The 22407-nt window shown below is 38.4% G+C and overlaps 1 protein-coding gene across 3 annotated transcripts in view; it reads right to left on the bottom strand.

The window, feature by feature from the left end:
- The window catches only part of adrb3a (adrenoceptor beta 3a), a 44869-nt gene extending 23005 nt beyond the window's left edge, over positions 1–21864 (bottom strand). The window contains exons 1-3 of one of the 3 annotated variants that reach the window (XM_036144473.1): positions 20156–21864; positions 12733–12948; positions 5823–8154 (exon numbers count right to left, since the gene is read on the bottom strand). In XM_036144473.1, the coding sequence (XP_036000366.1) occupies position 8154; positions 12733–12948; positions 20156–21411 (1473 nt within the window). In that variant the 5' untranslated portion in view covers positions 21412–21864 and the 3' untranslated portion in view covers positions 5823–8153. Of the gene's footprint in view, positions 1–5822; positions 8155–12732; positions 12949–20155 lie in introns of those variants that run through there. The other 2 variants (XM_012863334.3, XM_036144474.1) reach the window with 2 other exon arrangements.
- Positions 21865–22407: the final 543 nt, after the last annotated feature.

Raw genomic sequence — 22407 nt, 5'->3', positions numbered from 1 at the left:
AATGTCTATGCCATGTTCCAGCTGTGGCAATAAGACACCATCTAAACAGTAGTGTTGATGGAGCATTTCAAAACAAAGCCGACTGTCACAATCTTAAAACAACCCCAATCTTCAAAGTGTTTTGATGGTTTACTCAAACTTTATGAACCTCTAAACTGAGGCTGTGTTTCTTTGGCCGATCCTTTATACAGAAGCCAACAATTATTTTATACTAAGGATGTGTCTCAATTTAGAGGCAGCATCCTTTGAAGGACCCGGTCTACGTGGGCTCAGTCCTTTTTCAGTCGCGAAACAGAGATGACCAGAAGAGATCGTCTTGTGAAATGAGACGGTCGCTGTCTTCGCTGACAGCAAAGCAACCATGAATCCAAACAAATGGAGCCCAAAGTTAATCCCGCTGTCTCCACTCTAAATTACTGTACAAAATTTATATTTTACATATCCACGATGGCTTACAATCTTCTGTTTGAAATATTGTAATTTTTCATTGTATTCTTATTAATCAGCCAAATGCTCAAATAATATGTTGATATAGAAAAATACCACTAAATCAAATTATTGATGACAAATAATATTTGTGTAATTTATCAGTAAAAGCTTTTTTACATCTTAGACCCTAACCTTATTTTCTGAGCAAAGTTTAAATCAATTTAGAGAATAACAACTAAAAACTCACATTAGACATCTGACTGAAATATTTCTGTTTTTAACTCACTGTGGAAAACCAGCGGGAGTGTGGAAGCAATGTGCCGGAGGAAAGGCGCTCTCTCTCGGCATAGCGAGCCTCGACCGCCCGGTCAGCTGAAAGCTGGCAAAGCGAGCCGTCTGTGGTGCAGCAGCGGACATGTCCGAGCACGTCCAAGTGCTTTTAAAATTAAGCAATATGTCAATGCATCGAGCAGATATTTTAGGTTTTCAAAGCTAACTTCTCACCTAAAAACTTCTTTAGAGTTACTTTTATGTCACAGACAGCATTATATCCAACTTTTTTCACAGCTTTTCTCTCCTCAAATGTGGCCTTTGAAGGATGCAGCGCCTGAATTTGGACACCCCCTGAGTAAGGTAGGAGGCAATGCACTACCAATAACTGCTCCATGTGAAACATGTCGTGAGAAAGGAACACGTAAAGCATTTCAGATTCAGAATCAACTTTATTTGCCAAGTTTGAGGTTACAAACAAGGAATTTGACTTCGGATTCCAACACTCGGATGGTGTGAAAAACAACCGGCAGACAAGTAACAGTAAGCAGAACAGCACCAACAATCTATAACAGAAAATAGATTATTCAGGTAAGAACAGGAGCAGTATGTAGTGAACAGTATCTTTTTCCCCTCAGTAGAATAGCTGGCTACCCTGACTGTGATGTTCATAAAGACACAGCATGGTGATAGAAACCAGGCTCTTTAGCGCTGATCTGAGGGTAGTAGTGTGAATAACCTGTGAACAGGATGAATTTGGTCGAGAGTTATTTTAACAGCCCTTTTTCTGACCCTGGACCCGTCGAGGTCATGAATAGATGGAAAGTCAGTCTGGATGATCCTCTTTACAGTTCAAATGCCTATTTTCCACAGTGCCACTGTGATTTGCTTCACTAGGGGTCTTTTTGATGTTATTCGCTATTGTGTCGCTAACTGAATGTGCCGGACATGGGTGGCCGAAGTAAGGCGGCACTAGGAGAAAGAAAAGTGAGGTGACAAAATGTTTATGCCACACAATAACAAAACACAGCATGGACACATAGCTAAGAAGCGAGCTGCTCAGACTATATTTTTTTTATCAGATTACTGTAGGTAATCATCTTACTGTAGAAGAGATAAGGAGTTGACAGGGAAGAGAAAGACTGGAGGGACTGGGAGAGTGTTAGAACAGATGAAGAAGACAAAGATAAGCCTTTTTGAGGCCGTGGATCGAAGACAAAATGATTAGCTCCCTCCAACGTTTACAGGGTAAGTTTATGGCAATTCTAGCTAGCTGTGCTGTTGTGTACCATTATACACCATGTGCTGTGCATAGAAAGCATTAAAGCGTTAGGATATCATTTAAAATATATGTGTCTGTTTCAGCTGGCTGTTACATCACCGGTAATTGTTTGTTGCCATTTGGACCTGTTAAGTTTTGTGGATGAGCTGAACCACACAGAGTTGAATGGGCACAAGAAGATGATCAGTATGATTTGGAGTGAGAGTAATCAGAGATTAAGGTAAAGCAGTGCAGAGATAAAAAATATTATGCTGGTTAAATTAGCCCGGAGGTCACCAACCTTTTTTAAACTGAGAGCTACTTCACTGGTGTTGGTGTCATATAAAGGGCTACCAGTACTGACCTTTATACTAGAAGAGTCAGAGTTCACTTTAACTTTATGTAAAATAAATAAATGTGCATGCTCTGTTATAGATATTGTCATTTTTAAATCTGCAAGTGTGAATAAACAGGAATAGTATTGGAATAAAATAAAGTTTTAGATGCAGCTTGCTTTTTTTAGAACAGGCTCGTGGGCACCACATGTGGTCCTCGAGCGGGCACCATGTTGTTGACCCCTGTATTAGACTGACTGCAAACACTTTATGTTTTCAGTAGTGTTTCACATAAAACAATTATTGGTGCTACACCGGCTCCAAGCTCTATTTCCTCGACAAATAATCATTTGTTTCTCTGTGAATAAATAACCCAGTGCAATCATGGTGGAAGTGACACAGTACTCGCACAAATCACAAATGATGTTTGACTGGAGTAATGTTAAGACCACTTTGTTCCAGGTCCCTCATGGATTAGCCTCTCAGAGCAACTAATCTGGATTTACACTAAATGAAGACAGGAGAGTTACACACCTAGGGGTTAACTGTATTTAAACTTTAAATGCACCTAACTTAAAAAAATGCTGAGCTATCCCTTTAATGTCAAATACAGCCAGTTATGTGCATTTTAAACTCAACTATTATTGCAGCAAATTGCCTACACAACTGGAGAAAATGTGTATTATATATTTGAGTCACAAGACAAAAATGGATTTTCTCAGATATAAACATACATTTTGAATGAAAAATAAATATTGCATGTTCAGCCTCCTGTGTAAAGCTCTTCAAGTTGTAACAACACTGCAGTATCAGGCAGCTGGGAGATTTTTTCCCCCCCTGGCAGAGAAGCAGAGAAGAAAAAAATAATTTTGAAGGGATCAGGAAGGAGCAAAAAAGTCAAACCCAGAATCAACATTTTATAGCTTACGAAGCAGAAATAAAACTAAACCAGGCTTTGCACTTTACATTGAGGAACTGAAAATCAAAAACCACTGCACTAGAGGGCAGTAGATGGCCAAATCAGGCACTTAGCTTTTCAATTAGTTGGACGGGATTGCCTTGAGGAGACATCAGAGAGACAGATTTCACTGTCCTGTTTTCATCACTGGACTTTAACAACCATAGAATAAGAGCTTTTGGAAAATAGCGGGGATTCTAACTGGGATTGTGAGGATTATGTCTCTTTCTAAGTAGTACTCAATAAAATGCAGCCATTTCACGCCTTCACATATCTACAGCATGTACACTTGCAGATTAACAAGTTTAAAATTTAATTTTCAGCACCTATAAGTATATTTCTCATGATTTCGGAAGATTTTAGGTTGTAAGTATAGAAGAAATGGCCTTTCACTTAGGAAAAAAAAAGTTTTTTCATTTTGTCTCTTGAAAGAAAACCTTTTGTTGAACTCAGATCACTTTAATCTTATATCAAATCATGGTGGTATTATAGGGTAGATGATGTCATGGCAAAGGTTTAAAAATAAACCCTGTACGTGCCTCAGTCACCGGGTTACATATACAAATCCTTCTCTAATACTGTGGAAGCGGACTGGCTTTTTCACAGTCTGACCTGAGGTGCTCTGAAGCCTAACACCGGTGTCAAAGCTCCTCGCGAAGCAAGTTCTGGAAACATTTGTGTGCCTCCCATTAGGAAAAGTGAGCGGTAACCCCTGGCTGCGGTCCCGTTTGGCTCGGCTGGAGCAGGGAGGCGTAAAAGTTGTGTTAAAAAGATCCCCGCATGTTTAAAGTGTTGGTTATGCATACAACAATCAAGAGCGAGGAGCAAAGTGGGTCCAAGATTTAACAAAAACTGTAATCAGGCAGCAGAGAGCGAGACAGCCAGGATACACATATCAACTATCTAATTTAAATCTTTAAAGCTGGTGTCCTATTCAAAAATCAGTATGCAGAGCCATGGAGCGAATACAGAAATCATATACTTTATTTAGACTGAGGTAAATGATGAGGGATGAGGATGTAATGCATGAATTAGAGCAGTCCTTCTGTTTTCATTAGGAAGTAATCAAGCTACGTCGCTGATGGGCGGGTGGATGCAGATAAAAACACAAAACTTAGCCTAGCAGGGGCACAACATCCCTAAACACATACAGCCAGAGCTACAAAGGAATGTGTTATATGTTAGACTCACCCAGATCTCAATCTAATTAATTTTTAAAAAAATTTTGTAAGACTTGAAAATTGCTATTGAGATGCTCTCCATCTGATCTGACTGCACTGGAGAAATCTTAAAATGAACGCATGAAAAGGTTTTAACCTTGAGCCTCACAACGCTGGTAGAGACTTTCCTCTATAGACTTGCAGCTTGCAGTGAAAGAGGGTTCTACAAGTTATTCAAGTGGGAGCTAAATGTTTATGTGCTCCAAACTTGTTGGATTTTATGATCGTATCTGCAGAAGAGGTTTGAAAACCGTCTATCTCTTCCATTTCAGTGTTGTCTGACAAAATGTGAAAAAGGGAATATGCCAGCACACTTTGTGGCCAACATGAGGCTCATAGTTTCAGTAACCATGATGTTTTTCAATGTCAGTAAAACATAAAAAATATAATAAAATAAAAATAGGGTTACAAGGAATAATTTTAATAATTTTGTTACAAGTGGAAAATGTGACTTGTTGAATTATCTTGAATTACTGCCAACATGATTTTCATATTTTGTGTAACACAATTCAGGAAACCTGTGATATGTATGTGCTATGAATGCGTAATGAATATACGTCTGCCTTTTAAAACTGATATTTAAAACATCCAAATTTGTCACATGTTGACTCAAAAACATCAAACAATTTGTATTTACAGCTAATCAGACCGCTGTCTTTTCTTTCCTCTCAAAGCAAATGTTTACAATTGATTTGGAGCTAATTGCGCCGGTCCAAAACATTCTAACAGAAATCAGACGATAAGTTCAGACGGGATAATTGTTTCCACTTCTGACTTGCTGTGGCTTCCGATAATCCTGCAGTCAGACAGAACATCTGGTGAAGCGGCCGGCTGCTCGCAGTTTGTTTTCTCAAAGTCCTGCACTCTGCTCTTGGTTTATTTTTTTAAAAGGTCCCAAATTATCTGAATTCCTCTCATAACAGCAGATGACCCTCAGTGTCCAGCACAAGACAAGAGGACAGTGGTGGGTTTGGTGGGCGGAGGATGGTTAGAAACAACACTGAGGAAAAAAGAAGCAGTTTTGGGTCTGGAGCCCATATCAGCAGTGATTTTTCAGCGCTCCATGTTGTGGTCAGTGGTTCCCAGTGCGCAGGTCGGGACCCCTCAGGGCCTCCGGAGATAAATCGGAGCGGGGATCAGGGGAAAAGCAACAAGAAAGAAAACATGATGTCATCGTACACAAAACCATCTTTATTTTGTCCTGAGTTGCCATTCTCTCCTTTCTCTTTCAGCTGTGACAAAGACGTGACAATGAATATGCTGTTAGATTAAAATATTTTTGACATTTTAAAACCCCTCAATACAAAAATAAACTTAACTGCAATAAACTCCATTTTTTTTTGTTTCGTTTTATAGTGAATTAATTTGGAAGTTCAACATCGAGTGTTACAGGAATGCAAATGTCCAAATAAAGAGGTATGTTTAAAATTGACCAACTATTTAATAATAACAAAAAATAACAATGCATTTCAAAAATGCTAATTGGTGATCTGATGTAATTGTTATACTGATGTGCACATGTTGATCATAATTTGCAAGTTTAACACAATCAGACTATTACAGATAAAACAAATTGCAAAAACAAACAAAAAAAGTGAAATTGTGGATTCTGTTATTTTTATGTTATTTTCCTGGACAAAACATATATTCTTTTTTTATTTTTTTTTGCTTTTAAATTGGATGACGAAATCTTCTGTTTTGGATTTTGACAGGAAATGCACAAATCTGTCCCTTTGTGGTGTTGCGGGGTAAATCCATACGGAGTTTGAATCTCGGTTGCATCAGGAAGAGCAACTCTGCCCAGTCTGCATTGTACTGACTTGCTGCGGCGACGCCTGCGTAAGGGAGCAGCCGCAAAGACCCATCATAACAAGAAATGCGTAAGTCAATATTCAACCAACAAGTCCTTAATGAGATTGAAAAAGACCAATGTAAAAGTTAAGCCACCATAAACAAATTCAACACCTACTTTAATAAATATCTATACAAGTTTAGTATTTAGAAATGGTCAGAAATTGCTTTGAGAGCAACATTCACTGCAGTATGAAACAATTTCTTTGCTGCTAGTTTATGTTGCAATTCTAAGGCATTCTTAATAAATATCTAAATATAACTGCATTTAAAATGGTTTAATGTTACCCAGGTTCAGATTTTATTTTGATTGCATAATTTGAATGACATGTGATCCATTACCCTACAAACTTGTTTTTTTTTAACACCAACCATAGCCCGATGTATGCATGAGGTCAACCTTATCACGGCTGATTACTATTTTGCCTGCAGTTGAGGTACAGCTGCTTTGCAGCCACATTTAGAAAACAGGAAAATGTTTTCCATTCAGGAGGATCATTTCATCATACTAAAATAAAGGCTGAAGGGCTGAAGGGCCGAAGGGACGATACCAGGAATCTGAATGTGCCCAAACAGCCACAACCCGGACAAACAGCGTCAGGGGTGCTGCTTGTTATATTTGCATGCATCGGAAAATAGGACACATTTCACACTGTCCCGTGTCCCTACCAAGCTGAGGTGGTATCATGACCTAATGGTTTTTAAGAAAGACAGGCTCACTTTTTCTCTAGCTTGAATTGCACTTTAAATCAAACCTATTCCCTCATAGCTTCCTGACTATTGTCTCTAAAAATTATTAAACAATTTTCTTTTACATTTATTTGTTGTGTCTAAATCCTTGTCAATTCGTTTAAAAAAAATAACCCTTTTTAACAATATTGTCCTAAATTCTTATGGTATAGTGTAGTAATAGAGAATGTGTAAGCAAAAGTTCCCTTTAGAAAATCCATCTTTATCTTTATTTGGAGAGTATTACTGAGCTTATATTGGCATAGACCTTGTAAGCAACACAGCATATAGCAGATTTACTTGATATATATATATATATTTAACTGTAGTTAAAATACTGTACCTTGCTTGCACAAAAACACGTACTAACCAGAATCATATTGAAGGTTTCTTAACAGACGCTTTTCACATTATGACAAAATGAAAACGATAACAACAAAACAGAGGAATCAAGGCAGAATTGTGCGAACAAAGAGCCAAGGCTCAGAACAAAAACAAGTTTGGACAGAGTTGGTTATTTCACTGCACAGCTCGTTGGTTTGGAGGATATTACACTGAAAGGTTTGTGTGAAGAGAACGTCTCTACAGTGACGCCAACCTCAGCAGAACTTGTCATTTTGCTACAGATTCAGTGTATCATAAATACATAACTTACCACTTAATGCACTGTAAATAATAAGTTGAAGCTGATATTTCTGTGACCACAGGGCTCATATTGTGCACTGTGTTTGAAGGATTAGCAATGCATTCAGAATGTGCATTTGTCTTTTTCATGAATACTCTTTGTAAACAATGTGTCAACATGTGGATGGCAACAGGAAGTACGTCTGGTGTCAACAAATGTCTGTGGAGCAGCATTCTACAGCAGCCAAAGTCCTGTTCGACAAAAGAAAAAAAAAGTCACGGCGGTCCTTTCCGGTCCAAATCTGCTGCTTTCAGTCCGTCCGTTCGTCCTCTTTGGGAAAGCTTCATTCAGCTGTTGTTGCGCTTTAACTGGCCTTCAAGGCAGATTGGTCTCAGGCGCTGCAGGAGTCACAGTAACAGTTTTCTTCAGTAGATCAACATGTAACAGTTCAGTCATCCTCTTCCTGTACTGTGCGTCTGCAAAGAGATATTAAGACATATTAACACGTTGTGTTTTTTGTCCATCAAAAAATTTCAATAAACATTTTAATGAAGACGTGAATGTGACATGTGATAAAAAAAAATCATGTTTTAATGCCACAAAACCTACGAATTTTAACGGTACAAACATAAATAATTCACAATCCTTTTTTTCCACTGTTTGTTTTGAACTTTCCTAACCCTTTAATCGGAAAATGCACTACCAAACATGGAGTATTAATTGGCAGTCATGACTGTGATTGGTGAATTGCTTTTATGACAAAAAATACCTTTGTAACAGCAATTTTTCTACTTGTTAGATGACACACAAAGAATGGCGTGTGCACTCATATATTTTTCAGAGATTCTCAGTATTGCTACCATTGGAGAGCTTTGTGGATGTAAAAATATGTGAGAAGGACAAATTTTCCTTCATTCACCAAAAACCTGTCCACTTTTTTTTTTGGAAACACTTTTTATCCCAGGATGATAAAAATGCTTCTCCAGAGGGACGAAGACTTATAAAGAGACAACCAAAGACTTAGGGAAGAGGAGAAAACACAGGTCAGGAAACAACACATAGCCCAATAGTTAAGTCAGCACCCACACCATCACAGTGGTTATGGGAAACCATAAAGCATCTAAGATAAGATCTCCTGTTGCTTTTTCCTTTTTCTTTCATATTTTTTGTGACGGATCTGCATATAAAAACGTCCACTCATGTCCATGGATCACTTTTTAGGACCAGGCAACTTTCTGGGGATGCACTTACAGAGAATGAGTGGCCTCACAAATGGTGTTTTTGAGGTAATATATTTACCGCTGCATTTTTGTAGGATAGATTAACCTTTACAAGTAAAATATGAACCGTGGCTTGCTGATGTGAAGCATTCTAACATCCGCTGTTGAGAGAAATAGGAGTGCTGACACCCATGTGTGGCAGAGGAATAATGCTGCTCAGAAATGAGTCAGAAATCTCTATGGTCTACCTGAATACTAGCAGAGTTTTAAGCTACATTCACACTGAACACGACCCAGGCGAATGCGTTGCCCGGATCGCCTTCCATTGATCACTTAACAAACCAAACAATCCCCACTGACAACGGAGTCATTTTCCCCTGCCGGTTTCACCACGGTATCCAACAGCAGGAGCGTCTATCTCCCTCCTGTCTGTTCAACTCACAGTGATTAGATGGATTTTACCGAGCAAGTCACGGCGCTAAATGTAATATGGTAATATGGAAATCAACAACAAAACAACAGCGTTGGAACCCCTGTGTCCACCAGATCCTCCAGAGACAAGTCCAGTTTGGTGAGTACCACCACCTGTAGCTGTGTCTGGTTGACGGTCACTTCCAGCCGTGCTTCCATCTTTCTAGGACCCAGCAGGAGGAGCTGCTGCCCCATGTCCGGGGACAGATCCCCCTCTGGGACGCAAACTACAGGAGTCTTTGGTAAGTAAGTTAATCATTGCTCAATAGAAATACAGTATAATTGTACGGTCTAAATATGTAATGAATAAAACATTCAGATTGTTTGAGCGAAATTTCCCTTTGCTCAATACGTAGCTTTACTTTACTTTCTTCGCCCATTTCATGTTGTTCGCATCGCAGACTGTTAATTTGCTTTTGAAAGCGCCTTTACATAGAGATGACATGTAAATCACTCACTCAAAACGTCTCATTCGAGGTGTGAAAACACCATTACTGTTTTCTCAAAAGCATTAATTTCTTACTATGGTGAATTACATGGACACTTGACTTTCACAGATGCTTTTAAGTACTGTACCTATGAAAGTGCTTTTCATAGGTACAGACGCTTTGTTAAGTCTCCAAATTAAAGTCTTGACCTTTCTATTCATACTGTTGGGATACCGTTGCCATATGGAGTGATGCCTGAGCTTGTTGAGTAACATAATCGCTTTTATGCAATGCTTTTGATTTGTTAGAGTTATGCTGGGTTTCTTTCTTTTTACTCATTTTTCCAATATCTCTTCATCAAGGATACATGTTTGTCATACTGCTAACTCAAAGCCTAAAACTGAAAAGGATGTATTGTAAAGATTAACAGTTGATTCACAAATTCTTTTAATGCAAAAGCGACTGAAAGCAACGTTTATAAAAATGTAACATTTTTGCTTTTTTCCCCTCCAGATGCTGTTGTTTCTCTTCAAATCTGCCCTGTTATCACTAAAAAGAAACATAATGTTGAAGGTGTCATATTTTTCTCTGGACGATAGTTTTATAAAAAGTACCAACAAGAAAGAAAAAAAACAGCGTTACTTTGTTATAAGCATCATTCTTTTTTATGTATATATATATATATATATATATATATATATATATATATATATATATATATATATATATATATATATATATATATATATATATTTGTTTTAAAGAAGATAATCATACCATGGAGAAGAGAAAAAAAAACTAAAGTCAAATTGTACAAATTATTAATTTCATTTTAAAATGTTTTTGAAATGTTTGTGATCAACTCAAGATGATTAGTTTTAAACCAGATCATTTAAATGTCTCCAAGCTTTAAAAAGTGGTCTGCTTTTTTGTGTATAAAGAAAAATAACAAAGCTAGTTCTGTCTTCATCTTGAAAATGTTTTTGAGCTGCTTGGGTTCCTAGTTTTAGTGTGGCACTGTTTGTCTTGCCAGTCTGTCCAAGACACGCCCTGTACAGTATTTTGGTTTCTATCAGATAAATTTACCTGATACTACTTCCAGTTTTCTTATGAAAAACAGCATTGGACCTCTTTCCTGTTGTTTATTTTTCTGGTTAATTACAGAACATTCCCTCATCTTCTTTCTTCTGGGTTTGCTGCCCTCCTGCTTCCCAACAAGACAGATGCTATCGGCTCCACCGTGCATGCCCTTACAGGAAGACGTAAACGAACTCAAACTGTAAGCTTCACAGATGAGCAAATGTGTATGGGAAACGAACATATGTGAAAAAGTTTACAATGTGGTATCAGAAATCCAAACATTTTCGATAAGTAGTGGGTTTTTTTTATCAGAACCTGACCCTTTTTGACTCCTTGGAAAATTAACTTATTCTATTTCATTGCCAGACTGAGCTTTACACATTTAGGATTAACAAAGAAAGATACATTTTTAACCCTATTTAGTTAGTTTTTTTTTTTTTTTTTTAAGATGGCAACATTTTGTCATAAAAATGTATTGCATGCCCTTTATCAAAACTGGGTAAAACAATAAAAACAAAACTATTACATGGTGCAATATTTAAAATGCATCCCTAAACACATATTCAAATTGTCTTTATACAGAATGTCCTGTTCAAATATTGAATTTGAACTCAGAAACCCCCAGTTACTGAGAAGTAAATAGGATTTTTTTTAAATATACACGACTCTTCATTCAATACTGCTAGTTGCAGAATAAGCTAATCTTGATGTTAAAGGGAAAATATATTTAATGCAATAAACCCTATAGACACACAGATGTATCATGTTCACGTTTTTGTTGTTTTTCAACATTTTTTAAAGGCGCTTTTTGACCGCAAACAAGGCCTTGTTTTTTTTTTTTTGGTAAAAAAATTTTTGTTTAACAATTATGTGTAATGGATGTTTGGCTACTTATTGCCTGGACGTTAAATGATGGCCTAGGCATCAATACTTCCGTGAATGCTACAGCTGTGTGATAAAAGTGAATGGGATTCATAGAGTTGAAAGACCTTTCTTTACCCGCCTAAAACCAAAAAAACTCATTTTTTTCTTTCTCGATCTACACCTGTGCTTTATGCTCCACGGTCGACATGTGTGATAACTCATAGGGGATCAAAAGATCCAAACACAGAACCCACCAAAACACACCCCTGATTCGCTTCAGCAATCGCCACAAACCTTTAACCAACATGAACTGTAAGGTGTAATACAGGATTGATGTGTCAAATATCTTAAAATATACACATAAGCAAACAATAAACTAGTTTTTATGTCCTTTTGATGTAGATAACATGCTGAGGGTGGTGCACAACAGCTTTGCTTGTATTTAAAGCAATGAATGCACTTGAACTGCCTGAATGAGGATCACTTCACAAAGCTCAGTCCTGTTAGCTCATAAAATATGGCAGTGGACAAATCTTACTCATACGGCTCAGGTGATGCTGTCAAAATGCAAATTTCTTCTGTCCTCACCTTGAATGAGGTGAAAGGCAAAATGATCTATAGAAGGGTTTTCATGGTTGTGGGTTTATTGCAAAACTATAACCTATAAGGGGATATACAGTAGTTACCTGCTCTTAGAACAAGTCTTACGCAGAGTGGCTTCAAGTTCTGAAACGACATGGGGCTGAGAGAAGGTGCATGTATACCCTAATTTTTGTTCGCCAGCCACAAGTCTCAGGCAGGATATCAACAGCCAGACCATCAACACGACTGTTCTTGTTGGTTTGAAGTTTCTCAAACAAGAAAATGTGCTGTTTAATGTGTTTTTTAATACTAAATCATTATGAACACAGCCATCACGTCCGTGCAACTGCACCGAATGCAAAAGAAAAAGAACAACACAGCGATAAAAGAAAACAAAAATAATAAATACCAGTTGATATTGTCCGCTTGGTTTAGTCCATCACCAACCCCAGCTTCATTGACAGCTTCCACTTCATCAGCCCCATTAGAACCGTCTGGTCGGCCAGCTTCAAGCTGCTGGGGTGTCCGTCCATTTGGTGTCCACGCTTCTACCTCAAGGACAACATTTGTCCTGACTTTCTCCTCCGCATAGGCCAAATCACCAACGATGTATTCATTAGCTGAACTGGACACAGAAACAAATTTAATTACAGCGCTGTGGGCTGCAAACCCCACCCCAGCTGGAAACAAAAAGACGTAGAGAAAATGATAAATGCCCTTTTTCCTGACAGTGTTCTGCATGTGGCATTCACTCCAGCTGCTGCTATAATGGTAAAGCAAAGCCGTATCATCTTACAGTTTACAATTCATCTAAACACCCCATTTTTTTTTTTTTATTCTTGCCGGTTTGCTAAACTCTCGGATACTTCTGTAAAAGACTCTGAGGCCGTGTGATTGGTGCAGATATCTGCCAGGCATCAAAGGCAGTATTGTGGTTTCCCACAGGTCAACAACTCCATGTTTTCCTTTATCCTGCTTCTTGTTTCATGCTCTCTTGGGTTTGATCTCACTCTAAGCTAACTAAATGCACAGTGGACAAGGCGCCGTGTGAAGTTGGATAGGAAGCACAATTAGCACGCTGAGGAGAAAAGCTGAAAATTACGGAGTTCATAGCTGGGGAGACGGCATGGCCCTTACGATAACACATTCGAAACGGAAAGTTTCTCCAAAGCATGCCTGATTATATACGCTCACTGCAGAAAGCCCTCTAAACTTGTGGTTCGTATCACATGGTGCTGGACGTTGCCACACATTAGCAGCTTCAGTATACTCACAAAACAAGACTTAACCTACACTTTGCACAGCACAGCGGAAGTACATTTTAACTATTTTCATCAATTATCCATCAGGTTTGCTGCATCCTGCGATGAGGTGTTAATTAATTAAAGAAACAACATCAGAAGAAAAAGCATCCAGGGGTTGAAACTGCAATTATCTCAGCCAATTTAGCTAATTTTACGATTTGTTTCAGCAACACGGTAACGCAGTTGTCTACAGTGCGGACTAATGATACTTGTAAACATCCAACTTCCATCTCATGAGCTGTCAACTTGTGCGTCTGATAATATCCACAAGATCAGAGTAGTGAACCCCATGTGGTGCAATCACTCAATATTTACTCTCGTATCATTCTCATTCAACTATCAGTAGATTTAGCTCCTTTTGCGAAAACAACCTAAAAAAGGTTAATGAACTAAAAAAATCTCGATATAGCTTATACTCTTGTTTTTCAGGCTTGTGACTAAAATCAATCATCTCCTATCATCTCCAATCAGACCTGTTTGAAGTTATGTCTTGACCAGGGGCCCCAAAGCATCGTCACTCTTTGGGCCCTCCTGTCTGCCTCCTAATAACTTTGGATTAAAAATGATAGATGGCCAAGCATAATTTCACTGAACAGACATCAAAAAGAGGAATCTGCCATAAGTCTAAACAATGTAAAACAATGTTTTAGGAGTGAGAGAGAAAGGAGATCGATTGTAGCTTTATGTGTACACCCCAAACATCCACGCATGTGCAGTGCACTGAGCAGCAGAAACCAGGGAAGAGAACTTCGACATCGGACTAAGAAGAGAAAACATAAAAAGACTGCCATGTTTTTTTAAATATTGTGATAAAGTCTGTGTTGGTGGATACCTAAACTATCCCGAGTATGAACTATTATATACGCTATTATATAAACTATTCTGGATTTAGTACACCAAGACACTCTAAAAACAAGTGGGTCATGTGACATAATTATTTTCACTTTGGCATCTTTAGGAGGTGCTATAATTTTAGGCTTCAGAAGACTCGCTTGCTCATGAAAATAATCTGAGAGGGTATCTAGCCAGCCTTGTCAACAGGGATGTTTGCTTTTGTCATCAGAGCCCCTGCATCTGGAAAGCTGTGGAAGTTAGACTGCAGAGTTATTTAGATTAAACTCTTCTCTGTCGATGTGTGGCATAGCAGAGTAATATCGTACTCATTTGCCTAAGAAGGCAAGATGTTCACGTAGCTAATGTTATATACGCTTTGTATATAGCTTATGTAGCTAATGGGGCTGATCATTTCTGTTTGAACCATCAGCAAATTTTGAAAAGCTATCTTTTATTTAAAGATGATATGTCCAGGTATTTTATATCCTATCTACCCTGTTGACAACACACACTCCAACCATCTCCACATTTGTTGGTCAGAGGGCTGCTTCACCGAGCAGCCGAGGTGGGTGGACAGGAGGCGGCTGCGAGCTCCGGTCATACAGATGTTATATAACAGCCACTACTGATATCGATCAGTGGTTACACAGGAAGTTAACAGGGAAATGACAGACCAAGGAGGGACAGGTGCTTGAGACATCAAGCCGCAATGGATCTAAAATAAATATGTTTATTGATGTCCAAATATCATTGAAAGCTGGTTGGGCTTGAACTGACAGGCCTTATTAGCCTATTAGTTGAACCTTTGTTTGGGCCTAAAAAGTCAAATTTTCAACATTCTGGGCTACATAAAAACTAGTCAACATTAAATAGCCATAGAGGAATTGAGCTTAGCATTTTTTTTAAATGATAAAAAGGCAAATATTATCAGGTTGTCCATTTAATTTAAAGCAACATCCGCATCAAATATTTAAAGCCTGTTACTTCCTTTTTGCTAAATATAGAATGTTTCATTCAAGGAAACATATTCATTTTCTCTTTGTAAAGTTTTTTTTTTCGTCTTTCTCACATCTTAAAATTAAAACCATGCATCTTTAACCATAGCACAAGAGAAATCTTCTAAAGTTAGGTATTTATGGTTTGTCAGTCCATGACCTTAATTGGTCATGGGGGTTTTGTGGCTCTAGATAAATTTTATTTTGTATTAGTCAGGGCAAAAATGGCTCTTTGGTTTGTAAAGGTTGTTGACTCCCTGTTCTCCATAGACCTTTTGGTTTCTGATTTGTGTTTTTCTTTTTTTCATTTAGACTATATTTAACTAACCCTCACTGTTCATATTTCTTTACAAAGTATTTAGGTTTTTATTATATAATTTAAGATTTGTATGGTAAATGTGTTTTGTCAGTTACTTCTTTAAAATATTGTCTTTAAAGAATCACAGTATCTGTCGCTCTCAGCATGTGTCTGTAAAGTATGAAGTGATCATATTGTTTTGTGCTCTAGCATAGCTCCTGTACATTCATTTGATAGTGCCGCATTGTCTTTCTGTCAAAGATAAGAGTTCTCTCTCGCCCACTTTATCAGACATCTGGAAAGGAATCTTCATTCCTGCTCTGCTCTGAGCCTCCAGTTTAATTGCATAACCTATTTGGTCGCTTTACTTTTAAAATTAAATGTTCTGCTGTCTGTTGTCTTAATTTTAGCGCTCTCAATCATGGATCAATTGTGTGCTTATAAAAGGATGTTTCCCAAATACTCAGAAACTCTGGGTTTCTACCTCAAAAATGTCTCATGCTTATAGTTTCAAGATCAGCACGACAGAGAACCAAATCCAAAAAAACTGATAAACTATGAAATTCTCCATGAATCCTGGAGCCATTGTACCCAATTGAGATAGGCCAGAGAAATCAGTTGTTTTCCTTTAGTGGTGCTAAAAAAATACAGAAGCCAACCCTCTATAAAGTAAACAAAGCCAAATAACTTGTGGCGTAGAGTTAGAGAGCCACTGCTACAAAAAACACGAGCTGTCACCCAAAAAAATAATTTCTTTCGTTTAAACAGAATCACTGAAAAAATGCTGAAGAGAAGAATATTTCCAGGAGTCCTAAAAACCAAGAGCAATTTATATGGCAACCTTTTACATCTGAATCGAGGAATTAAATCAAATAGGTGTTAGCATGTGCTAACTGCTAGGCTAAATACTGCCAGCTAATAACAGTCTTGTCCCTTGGATTTTATACAGTCAAGCAATGAAATGCACATGTTCACTAACAGTTGTTAATGTATTGCATCTGTCAGATGTGTAATAAATATTTTATTACATCTACTATCTCTCTGAAGTCAGGGTTGGTAAGAGATCTCAAAGTTTATGGCTAATGACAATTTATTGGCTGCTCCTTTGTATTTTCCAACTGCGCCCAAGTGAAATACAGGATTATTCTACATCCTTCAACTTAGCATGTCAACAACCTTCAGCAGCACTACTGTAGGCCTATCACTATTTTATTATATTTCATTTCATTTTACATGTCCTCTCACTATTTTAAAAACTTATAAACCTTAATATCTGTAAAGGTGGTTCCCGCTGTAAAGGTTTTAGAACCAGCAATACACAGCACAATGCTGCCGAGAATAGTTAGGGACAGATCTATGGAGAATTGTTTGTCATTTAGCATGTGGTGTGCGTGACACAAGCCAAAGGTTTTCTCTAAATGTTGATGAGGGCAGTGCTGATGTGCCAGCATGTGCTTCTAAGAAAACAAAGTAACCATTGATAATGTCTCCACTTTGCAATGCAGAGGGGCCATTCCTGCCCTGTAGCTTCTCATCTCGGACGTTCTATCTCTCTCTTTAATCTGCCCTGCAATACACCACCCCGTGCTTTAATCGTTAGTGAATTTGTCGCAGTTTTACAGGAACTGTGCTGCTCAGCTGAGCTTTTTTCATGTAGACTGAATTGGACTGCTGAGGTGGACTGTTCCTTTGAAAAGTGCTCTGGATGGCAGTATTAGCTCTCCAAAACAACTTTTTTTTTTTTGAAAGATCCCTGTGTATTTGGAAAAGGTTATCATTTCCTTTATTAAAGCCAATCTTTAGGTCTTTCATCCGTCAGCCTCATATTTGATCGACTGCTCCCGCTTACGTTTGTAATCCTGCTCGGACTGTAGGGTGAGTCGGCTGAGCCTTCCCTTGGGCTGATTTACTGCAGAACACACCAAGCTCCTTTTATGGAAGACTTTTATAAGGCCCTAAATATCCTTTGTATTATGGGCTCATGGATGTCTTTAAATTACGCCTGAAGGGTTGTCATGAAGGGCTGTAAATGACATGTAGCGTGTAGAGCAAATATTTATTGATGATTTTATGAGACTTGTCCCGCCCATTTTGGCTAAATTACCTACAGGAGGCCTTGTTAAGTAACAGCTGACTGGTTGAATAAAATAAAATCAGCTAGCTTTAATTTAGAGGTTTAAGATATTTTATATTTAGACTAATCAAAAATTTGTATTTATTGAAACATTCTTACTCTAATTAAACATTTTTAGTTTTTCCCTATTGAAGATTAACATAAAAATAAAACTTAAGTATTATTACTTCAACATTTACATTTTTGCAGGTTGGTTAATTTATTACAGCCCTTCTTTTTCTTATGCACTTATAGAGACCTTTATAACACATGATTACTGGATCATATCAGCCATGAATCAAATACGGAGCTATCCAGCCCCGGCCACCTCAGCCCGGCAGGGATGAGCTCATTGGCTGTCGGTCTAGTAAACAGGCTGTCCAGTTATGAAGGGGAAGTCTTGTGCATTAGTGATAAAGATTTATCTGCTACAGGGAGTGTTGGGCAGGGCACTCTGAGGCCCACCGACAGGCTGAAAGCCACAACAATATTTAGATGTCAGCCCCTGTGGACCATGTGATCGGCCGAATCAGCCTTTAACAGCTGACTTTGTGGAGAAACTTTGCACGAGTGCTTTTTAATGATCAGCTGTATAGACAGTGATAAATGAAAGTCTATATTTAGCACAAGCACAGGTAAATAAAAAAAAATGTTTTATTAATGATTTGATTCTATTCATTCACGTTGAGCTATATAACATCTAAAACCTCCTGCTTTCCTGTTAACTATCACTCTTTACAGCTGCAAGTGTAATAAGTGATGCACAAAGACAATCGTGAACAGTGTTCCTTAATTTAGAATTTAAAAGGCAAAAATAAAGTTTGATCCACTTTAAAAATATATATTTTTTGATGTGCTGCTCATTATATTTCACTCTATGGCTGCAGCAAAATATGTTTTTTCTGGCAGGATGTTCTAGTATGAAAATATCCTTCTACTGGTTTTTTAAAATTTCTATCTATTTGAAAACCCTTAAAGATGTTTTTTGTTCTAAATGCTGGGAACCCCAGCACAAAATCATTTACTGAGCAAAAACTAAGTATTTTTATAATCTGGATACATTTTATAACGTATGTTAGAGTCAATTTTGATGTTAAACCATAACATCATACCATAACTTTTTGAGAGGTCTGTTCTAACCATACGTCATAAAAGGTTAGCCATTTTTGGATCGCTAACTGATGTGAGATAATTATATAGTATTTTCTTTTTAGAAACAGCTCCAGCATCTCTGAATTAAGCTGAATCAACTGTGCCAGAAACAGATATTTGCTGCCTCTGTAACAACATGACCAAAACATGAGTATATTACTGATTCCCTGTGAAACTGATGCTGTGCTGCACGTTTTCCCATATCTGCTTATACACGTTGGAGATTCCCAGACATACAGCATCACATACTGCAGGCGTGGTGCCTCAAGCAGCAATGCAATGTCTACAATAAAAACATTGATAAAGCTCTTTGAATAACCTCACCGCCCTTTCAGTTTCATGTTGACAAAATCAAAAAATATACATTGGTAGCCTCACTTTAATATCTAATATTTCAATTTCTTCAGACATTGCTGTATTTAGCTTTGTTCTTTTCACAATTAACCCAAAAAAAGTAAAACACTTGTCATCACTTTGTAATAGGATAATTTATGTGGTGGCATTTTACACTGCTATGCTGTGTTGTTTTGCTTAGAAATGAGAGATGAGACAATGAGGATCTTCCTCTCTATCATCTATTTCCGGCTTTCTTGGAGGTCTGACCTTGCTGGTTCCAAATTGGACCAGGTCTGACTTTTTTTTTTTTTTTTTTATTAAAAGCAAAGCTATGCAGTAGATTATTTGACAGAGGTATGAAGTTTGAATCTAAAACTGAGGGATCACATGTATCCTCACTCATACATAAAAGGCTATGCTGTCAATCTTTATCACATTTCACTACTATAAAAACATTTAAAGAGGATAGTGTTTTTTATCCTCTTTCATGATACTTGGCTTTGGCCATGAAGCATGAGCATGCATGCTCTTGGTTGTGTTTGAAGACTGATAATGGTTGAAGTTGTACGTTTCAGTGCATTTATTTAATAGAAAGAGGCAGATTTTTCTGCAGTTCACCTGCCAATCACTGATCAGAGCTGATCAAAGGAAAATTGGCAGATTCCAATCACTGGCCATTAGACTGGTGCATCTCCAATAGAAAGCACTGAAGCATATAAACTGTTATATTAGTGACTTGTGATTTGAATAATTTTGAAAATGAATTAAAAAAAGACAAAAATGGGAAAAGAGAAACTCACAATTGGGATTCTGGTTCCAAACAGTCGGTGAACTGTGTGCTGCCATTGGACTGGGAAAGACCAACGGACATGTCCTCACTTCTGCTGCCCAGGCTGCCACTTCCCTCAGTCTTAACATCTGGAGGCTTTTGGAAAGACCCCACAGCGCCCGAATCAGTTTGCCACAGAAAGCAGGAGCAGCGAGTCCGCAGTTCCTTATAGAAAGAGTTTAGCCACACTGTGGACAGCCATGGGCAACCAATTAGGTTCTTGAAAGCAGTTCGAAACTCTGGACTCCTGCAGTAGATGATGGGATTGAGGGCGGAGTTGATGTAACCCAGCCAGTTTAGATACAGGAAGTTTGGCTCTTCGAGGATGTCTTCTTTAAAAGCTTTGATAATGTTGGCAACAAAGAACGGCAGCCAGCATATGGTGAAGGTCCCCATGATGATGCCCAAAGTCTTGATGGCTTTGAGCTCACCAATCAGCAGTCGTGATGGTCTCCTCTTGGCACTCTTTCTCCTCGCCACGTTGTTGTAGCTGTTGGAGCCCACGCACGCTGGTGCCAGGTGATTGTTCGAGTTGGAGCCAGTTTGAATCTGAGCAAGACATTCGTTCTGGAAACGTGGACGATTTTTCTTTATGAGCTTGACCTGCCGCGCTGCAATAACAAACACTTGTGCATACACAGCTATCATTATTACCAGAGGGATATAAAAGGAGACTAAAGAGGTTGAAATAGCATATTCTTTGTTAACCACAAAGTCACAGCACTTCGAATTGTTATAACACGGCTCCCCATCTTTTAGCCACCAATTTGTCATCATAATTGGTACAAATGAAATGAAAGTAGACACAACCCAGACTAGACAAACTATCACTCTGGCACGAAATTTACAGAGTAGAACTGTGTATCGCAGTGGCCTGGTGATGGCCACATACCGGTCAACTGCGATGACACAAAGCGTTTCAATGCTCGCCGTCACACACAGAATGTCAATAGAAGTCCAGAGGTTGCATAAAGTTTTACTAAGCGGCCAATCACCTATCATTACATAAGTGGCCCCAAATGGGACCACAAGGACCCCCATGATAAGGTCCGCACATGCTAACGACATGATTAAGATGTTCGTTGAAGTCTGCAATTGTGGAGTGCGTGCCACAGCAATAATGACCAGCAGGTTTCCCACCACGGTGACCAGGATAATGTTGAACGCCACGACGTAGAACCACTCTCCTGGTGAAGTGATGTGGGTTTCTATGCTGACGTTAGCCATCTTTCATTGGTTCGACCCAGTTACCACAAGTTGAAAATACAAATAAATCCTCTCAAAACTGAGGGTTAGTGAAGTTTCCCCTGCAAATGATTTCTCTTCTTTGCCCTGAATGCTCATATGTCACACCTTAGGAGTCCTGCTCTGGCAGCCCTCAGATCGGGGTAGTGGTGCTCCATCTTTTCAAAACAAGCAAGACTTGCTCCCAAGCGATAAATCCAACCTGTCCACAAAACTAAAAAAGTTGCAAAAAGTTCATGAATCCTGGAAAAACGCAAGTGTGTCAAGAAAAAAAAGTTCTGGAGTGCGAAAAATTTTGTTATGTCCATTTAAATCTGTCCAGTGGGAGTAGTTTTTGGCAGAATCTTGATCTAGCCACAATGCAACTGTGAAGAAATCAAGCAAACACTGACGCCTTTACAAGCACCACCAGCGTAGTCTCTCTCTCTCTCTCTCTCTCTCTCTCTCTCTCTCTCTCTCTCTCTCTCTCTCTCTCTCTCTCTCTCTCTCTCTCTCTCTCTCTCTCTCTCTGTGCATGTTCCGTAAGATTGTGTTGGTGGTAATCACAGAGGAGGAGCCTCGCTGTGTGTGTGTGTGTGTGTGTGTGTGTGTGTGTGTGTGTGTGTGTGTGTGTGTGTGTGTGTGTGTGTGTGCGCGCGTGTGTGTGTGTGAGCATAGCATGGAACGGCACCCTGATACAGCAGCACATATGCGAACAATCACACAGGGAAACTTGGATTAATGTACAGTTAAGACCAGCTATCCACATATAGTAATTTGACAAAACATGTTTTGTGTCAAATACCAGCGAACTATAAAGTTTGACCACAAATTTCACCCAAGTCGTATTGTATAAAAGTCAATTCTAATTTATGTACAATTTTGAATATTAAGAAAGCAACAAAAATAAACACAAAAAATATAATAATCTAAAAGGTTCTCTCAAAATTTTCTGACACTAGAAAATAGAAATACTTCAGTTTTTCCTAAATGGGAAAG

Source organism: Fundulus heteroclitus, chromosome 12 (genome assembly GCF_011125445.2).
Source record: "Fundulus heteroclitus isolate FHET01 chromosome 12, MU-UCD_Fhet_4.1, whole genome shotgun sequence".
NCBI lineage: Eukaryota > Metazoa > Chordata > Actinopteri > Cyprinodontiformes > Fundulidae > Fundulus > Fundulus heteroclitus.
Note: the sequence above shows the minus strand (reverse complement) of the source record. Positions and strands in the feature narration are given on the sequence as shown.